We start from the raw sequence: 7,110 nt of genomic DNA, 5'->3' as shown, positions 1-7,110 counted from the left end.
TTTTACATGGGATTTACAGTATCTCACGTAGGCCTATGTGCAATGTCATCCAGCAAAAGGCACTCTATGAACGGTGTGTCCATTACTGCTATTTAGACCTTTGTAATGGCTTAAGAGACTACAAAACATATTTTACATACCATTTTATAACCCTCATAATGTTTTTCATTATAACAAAAATAATGATATTCACATAAATAAATCATTTTCAGTCACCATAGACTGGTCAACGCCAATTGTCACTTTCTCAGTCTCATTGAGCTAAATTCGATCTACAGCGTTTATTAAGCCTACATATTTCATTTCGACTTCAAAATTATAATAATATAGTAATAAAACTAAAACAACGTAATTATCTGCAAACATGCTTTGTCTTTTCTCATCGAATCTGGGCTGTGGCTGTGTGTCGCTGTCTGTTCATTGAATGAGAAAGCACCGCCTCCGCCTCCTCCTGCAGTGGCCAGCGCACTCTGAGGCTGTCTAGAGAAGCGTGCACTGTTCGTCTTTCCGGCGCCTCTATCATACCTTTCCTCATAAAGCAATCAAAATGGTGAGCCGTTCATTTCATTCTAAAAAAACATTTGTATTGTATCATTATTATTTATTTATTTTACAATTGGGTATACAATTTCTGAGATGTTCCGTAATGAGACAGTGGTTAGGGTACATTACATGTTGTTTATGGGTGGGTCTGCTAGAAAGGATGCACGGGTCTTGTAGGTCGAGAATGTTCTATTATTCTTAAACGCGCGTTTAGTAGTAGCCTAGAGAGTTGGTGTTGTTGTTCAGTTTAGTTGAAAAATGGTTTGTAGTGTTCAAACCCACGTTTTTTTATAGGAACATCCTAAATGGCATCTATATTAAAACCAGTGTAGGCTAATTTAGATACAGACACGCAAATTGTAATAGACTGCTCTGCCATACAAAGCAAGCTAAGGACATTTGGAAATGGTGTGAATTCAGTCATACAAAAGCCGAAGCATGTGTTGGCCAAATCCAAACAGTTTGATTATGCCTATGTGCAATGTAATTATAATAGACTGTTATGTGTAATTTATCAGATAAATAGCCTGTTAAAAAATGAAATACATGTAAGGTAAATATGTTTTATGGTGTAGCCTTTACTGAAATTCAGAATGTTCACGTTAATTATTCATATTTCACTCAGTGAGGTAGGCTAGCATCTGCCACCACATTTAGCACGCTGTACATTTATTTTTAGTCTATCAGCATGTTTTTGTCTGTGCAGAATGGGACCAAATTAAAAAATGTATTTTTTTAAATGATATCAGCATTTATGACCCTTGTAGCAGGTGCTAGGCTAGCATATTGAGAGTGGCTCATTCAGACATCAAGGGCAGGTTTCCCGGACTCAGATAAACCTAGTGCTGGATTACAAAGCATGGTCAATGGAGAATCTCCATTGAAATACCTTTTTAGTCCAGGACTAAGATTAATCTGTGTCTGGGAAACCGGCGCAAAAGCACACATCTAGACTACAAAGGTCTCATTATGACTTTTTTTTAAATGGTCTGGTTGTAATTTACTATACATTTCTTGGAATGTGATTATGAGAAATTAGGACACTTGCCTCAAATACATTTATTTTTTAAATTAATTATATACTTTTACATTTTTTGAACCAGCGTGAATGTATCTCAGTACACGTGGGTCAGGCTGGTGTCCAGATGGGCAATGCATGCTGGGAACTCTACTGTCTGGAGCATGGGATCCAGCCTGATGGTCAGATGCCCAGTGACAAGACCATTGGAGGAGGAGATGACTCCTTCAACACCTTCTTCAGTGAGACTGGAGCTGGCAAGCACGTTCCCAGGGCTGTGTTTGTGGATCTGGAGCCCACTGTCATTGGTAAGATCACTTTGTCTTGAAACAATGATGATGACACTGTGCAACACACTAAAAACAAATGGTTCTATATAGTGCAAAATACATAATAGCATAACACAACACAACAGATTAGATAAACTGGAATGACACTCTCACTCACGGCTGCACAAAAATAACTAATATTATAATCAGCTGCCACCCCTACATTTTAATTATCACATAGAACCATCACCCTTCCCAAAGAACCCTTAAGGAACCTTCATTTTTTTGTGTGTATCATTCGTGACTTCTTCAGATAAAAGCGCTTTCTTTGTTCCAGATGAGGTGCGCACAGGAACTTACCGCCAACTCTTCCATCCTGAGCAGCTGATCACTGGGAAGGAGGATGCAGCCAACAACTACGCCCGTGGGCATTACACCATCGGCAAAGAGATCATAGACATGGTTCTGGACAGGACTCGCAAACTGGTGAGAATCTCCAACAACCTCTAGCGATGCCTTATTGTACATCCTTTATATTTCTTGTCGTTGTCCAACCATAATGATCTGAAACATCTCTCCTCCTCTCCAGGCTGACCAGTGCACTGGCCTCCAGGGCTTCCTGGTCTTCCACAGCTTTGGAGGTGGCACCGGTTCCGGTTTCACCTCCCTGTTGATGGAACGCCTGTCTGTTGACTATGGCAAGAAGTCCAAGCTTGAGTTCTCCATCTACCCAGCTCCTCAGGTGTCCACAGCTGTTGTTGAGCCCTACAACGCCATCCTGACCACCCACACCACCCTGGAACATTCAGATTGTGCTTTCATGGTAGACAATGAGGCTATCTATGACATCTGCCGTAGGAACCTCGATATTGAGCGTCCCTCCTACACCAATCTTAACAGGTTGATTGGCCAGATTGTGTCTTCCATCACTGCTTCCCTCCGATTCGATGGTGCCCTCAATGTGGATCTGACAGAGTTCCAGACCAACTTGGTGCCCTATCCCCGTATCCACTTCCCCCTGGCCACCTATGCCCCAGTGATCTCAGCAGAGAGGGCTTACCATGAGCAGCTCTCTGTGTCTGAGATCACCAACGCTTGCTTTGAGCCATGTAATCAGATGGTGAAATGTGACCCACGTCACGGCAAGTACATGGCCTGCTGTCTGCTGTACCGTGGTGACGTTGTGCCCAAAGACGTTAACGCTGCCATTGCCACCATCAAAACAAAACGCTCCATCCAGTTTGTAGACTGGTGCCCAACTGGTTTCAAGGTTGGTATCAACTACCAGCCCCCAACTGTGGTACCTGGTGGAGATCTGGCCAAGGTCCAGAGGGCAGTGTGCATGCTTAGCAACACCACTGCTATTGCAGAGGCCTGGGCCCGCCTTGACCACAAGTTTGACCTGATGTATGCCAAGCGTGCTTTCGTGCACTGGTACGTAGGTGAGGGTATGGAGGAGGGAGAGTTCTCTGAAGCCAGGGAAGACATGGCTGCCCTGGAGAAAGATTATGAGGAGGTGGGTGTCGACTCCATTGAGGGAGAGGGAGAGGAGGAGGGAGAGGAGTATTAAATACCCTGCCAAATTCACACATTCCTATGTGACCCAGAGCTGAGAATGACTGAATTGTTTCCACTACACTCTTAGAAAAAGGGTTCCAAAAGGGTTCTTCGACCGTCCCCATAGGATAACCCTTCTTGCTTCCAGGTGAATCATTTTTGGTTCCAGGTAAAATCCTTTTGAGTTCCAAAAGGGTTCAACCGTGAACCAAAAAGGGTTCTTCAAAGGGTTCTCCTACAGGGACAGCCAAAGAACCCTTTTAGGTTCTAGATAGCACCTTTTTTTCTAAGAGTGTATGATTCTGCCTTGAACAACCAATATAATGAAGTAGCAGGATGGTTAGGTGTAGTCTACAAGTCTTAAAATATGCTCACTCACAAAGGCTGATGTCCTTGCTTAATCTATGCTTTTGTAGCGAGATCCTAATAAAATTATCATCAATAAAGAAGGTTGTTCTCTGTCTTTGTTATGACATCCTGTAACAATGTTATAAGTCACATACAGATAAGTGACCACAGAGTAAATTGATATCAGTAGGTTTATATACCAAAGTAAAATACTTATTTTGCAAACATTACTTTTATCTAGACTAAGCATGTCTGTCCCTGTCTATGCAGTATGTGGCAAAGCTCAGTTGTCATACTGATGAAACGTTTGTAATGTTATATTCTTCAGCAGGCAATTTTACATATTGTTATCCTCAGCAGTTTGCTAATGTAGTTGGACTGGTTGATAGAGATAGATAGACTACAAATATTTGTACAGTGCCTTCAGAAAGGATTCAAACCGCTTGACTTTTTCCACATTTTGTTACGTTACAGCTGTTCTGAAATGGATTTAAAAAATAAAACATCTCAGTAATCTACACACAATACCCCATAATGACATCACAATACCCCATAATGACATCACAATACCCCATAATGACATCACAATACCCCATAATGACAAATCAAAATCTGGTTTTTAGAAATTGTTGCAAATGTATTACAAATGTAAAAACAGACATACCTTATTTACATACAGTTAAAGTCGGAAGTTTACATACGCTTAGGTTGGAGTCATTAAAATTCGTTTTTCAACCACTCCACAAATTTCTTGTTAACAAACTATAGTTTTGGCAAGTCGGTTAGGACATCTACTTTGTGCACGACACAAGTCATTTTTCCAACAATTGTTTACAGACAAGATTATTTTACTTATAATTCACTGTATCACAATTCCAGTGGGTCAGAAGTTTACATACACTAAGTTGACTGTGCCTTTAAACAGCTTTAGAAGTTGGCTTTAGAAGCTCCTGATAGGCTAATTGACATCATTTGAGTCAATTGGAGGTGTACCTGTGGATGTATTTCAAGGCCTACCTTCAAACTCAGTGCCTCTTTGCTTGACATCATGGGAAAATCAAAAGAAATCAGCCAAGACCTCAGAAAAACAATTGTAGACCTCCACAAGTCTGGTTCATCCTTGGGAGCAATTTCCAAATGCCTGAAGGTACCACGTTCATCTGTACAAACAATAGTACGCAAGTATAAACACCATGGGACCACGCAGCCATCATACCGCTCAGGAAGGTGACATGCTGTCTCCTAGAGATGAACGTACTTTGGTGCGAAAAGTGTAAATCAGTCCCAGAACAACAACAAAGGACCTTGTGAAGATGCTGGAGGAAACAGGTACAAAAGTATCTATATCCACAGTAAAACGAGTCCTATATCGACATAACCTGAAAGGCTGCTCAGCAAGGAAGAAGCCACTGCTCCTAAACTACCATAAAAAAGACAGACTACGGTTTGCAACTGCACATTGGGACAAAGATCGTACTTTTTGGAGAAATGTCCTCTGGTCTGATGAAACAAAAATAGAACTGTTTGGCCATAATGACCATCATTATGTTTGGAAGAAAAAGGGGGAGGCTTGCAAGCCGAAGAACACCATCCCATCCATGAAGCACGGGGGTGGCAGAATCATGTTGTGGGGGTGCTTTGCTGCAGGAGGGACTGGTGCACTACACAAAATAGATGGCATCATGAGGCAGGAAAATTATGTGGATATATTGAAGCAACATCTCAAGACATCAGTCCGGAATTTTGGCCCATTCCTCCTGACAGAGCTGGTGTCACTGAGTCAGGTTTGTAGGCCTCCCTGCTCGCACGTGCTTTTTCAGTTCTGCCCACACATTTTCTACAGGATTGAGGTCAAGGCTTTGTGATGGCCACTCCAATACCTTGACTTTGTTGTCCATTTTGCCACAACTTTGGAAGTATGCTTGGGGTTATTGTCCATTTAGAAGACCCATTTGTGACCAAGCTTTAACTTCCTGACTGGGAAGCTTGTGGAAGGCTACCCGTAACGTTTGACCCAAGTGAAACAATTTAAAGGCAATGCTACCAAATACTAATTGAGTGTATGTAAACTTCTGACACACTGGGAATGTGATGAAAGAAATAAAAGCTGAAATAAATAATTCTCTCTACTATTATTCTGACATTTCACATTCTTAAAATAAAGTGGTTTTCTGCAGCATTTCTGCAGACTCTTCCTAGAGCTGGCCGCCTGGTCAAACTGAGCAATTGGGGGAGAAGGGCCTTGGTCAGGGAGGTGACCAAGAACTCGATGGTCACTCTGACAGGGCGCTTGAGTTCCTCTGTGGAGATGGGAGAACATTCCAGAAGGACAACCATCTCTTTAGCACTCCACCAATCAGGCCTTTATGGTAGTGGCCAGACGGAAGCCACTCATCAGTAAAAGGCACCCGACATCCCGCTTGGAGTTTGCCAAAAGGCACCTAAAGACTCTTAGAGAAACAAGATTCTCTGGTCTGATGAAACCAAGATTGAACTTTTTGGCTTGAATGCCAAGCGTCACGTCTGGAGGAAACATGGCACCATCCCTATGGTGAAGCATGGTGGTGGCAGAATTATGCTGTGGGAATGTTTTTCAGTAGCAGGGACTGGGAGACTAATGAGGATTGAGGCAAAGACGAACGGAGCAAAGTACAAAGATCCTTGATGAAAACCTGCTCCAGAGCTCTCAGGACCTCAGACTGGGGCGAAGGTTAACTTTCCAACAGGACAACAACATTTGTTTTGTCATTTAGTAGATGCTCTTACCCAGAGCAACTTACAGGAGCAATTAGGGTTAAGTGTCTTACTCAAGGGCACATCAACCTTTTGGTTACTGGGCTTAACACTCTTAAGGGGTGGCAGGTAACCTAGTGGTTAGAGCATTGGACTAGTAGCTGAAAGGTTGAAAGATCGAATTCCCGAGCTGACAAGGTCTGTTGTTCTGCCCCTGAACAAGGCAGTTAACCCACTGTTCCTAGGCTGTCATTGAAAATAAGAATTTGTTCTTAACTGACTTGCCTAGTTAAATAAAGATTAAATTAAAAAAAACACTAGGCTACCTGCAGCCCCATGACTCCAACATGTCATGGTGGGATCAGCCAATGGTCACCAGGTGGGATTAGCCAATGAAGTTGGAAGTCCCACCCAGTTGACTACATTAAAATGTTGGAAGCCCTCAATGGCCCTGCCCATGCTAATATTTGGCCAATAAAGGCCTCTATTATTCTCTATGGACTGCTACAAGACTTTATAAAAAATATATATGATGAGATTCATATTTAAAAACTCTGGCTCCATCCTGTGGTTTGGTATGGTTCTAGTGTCTGCTGTTTCCTGAGTAAGCCTGCACTGTACCAGAAATACTCCACTGACAGA

The 7,110-nt window shown here is 42.3% G+C and overlaps 1 protein-coding gene across 1 annotated transcript; it reads left to right on the top strand.

The window, feature by feature from the left end:
- The first annotated feature begins 501 nt into the window (after nt 1-501).
- On the top strand, nt 502-3,523 carry LOC120062056 (tubulin alpha chain-like). Its single transcript, XM_039011865.1, has 4 exons — nt 502-550; nt 1,647-1,869; nt 2,168-2,316; nt 2,420-3,523. Exons 1-4 carry the CDS (start codon nt 548-550, stop codon nt 3,398-3,400), a joined length of 1,356 nt encoding a protein of 451 aa, XP_038867793.1. The 5' UTR covers nt 502-547; the 3' UTR covers nt 3,401-3,523.
- Nucleotides 3,524-7,110: the final 3,587 nt, after the last annotated feature.

This window comes from Salvelinus namaycush, chromosome 2 (assembly GCF_016432855.1).
Source record: "Salvelinus namaycush isolate Seneca chromosome 2, SaNama_1.0, whole genome shotgun sequence".
NCBI lineage: Eukaryota > Metazoa > Chordata > Actinopteri > Salmoniformes > Salmonidae > Salvelinus > Salvelinus namaycush.
The sequence above is the reverse complement of the archived record's forward strand: the minus strand, read 5'-3'. Positions and strand labels throughout refer to the sequence as shown.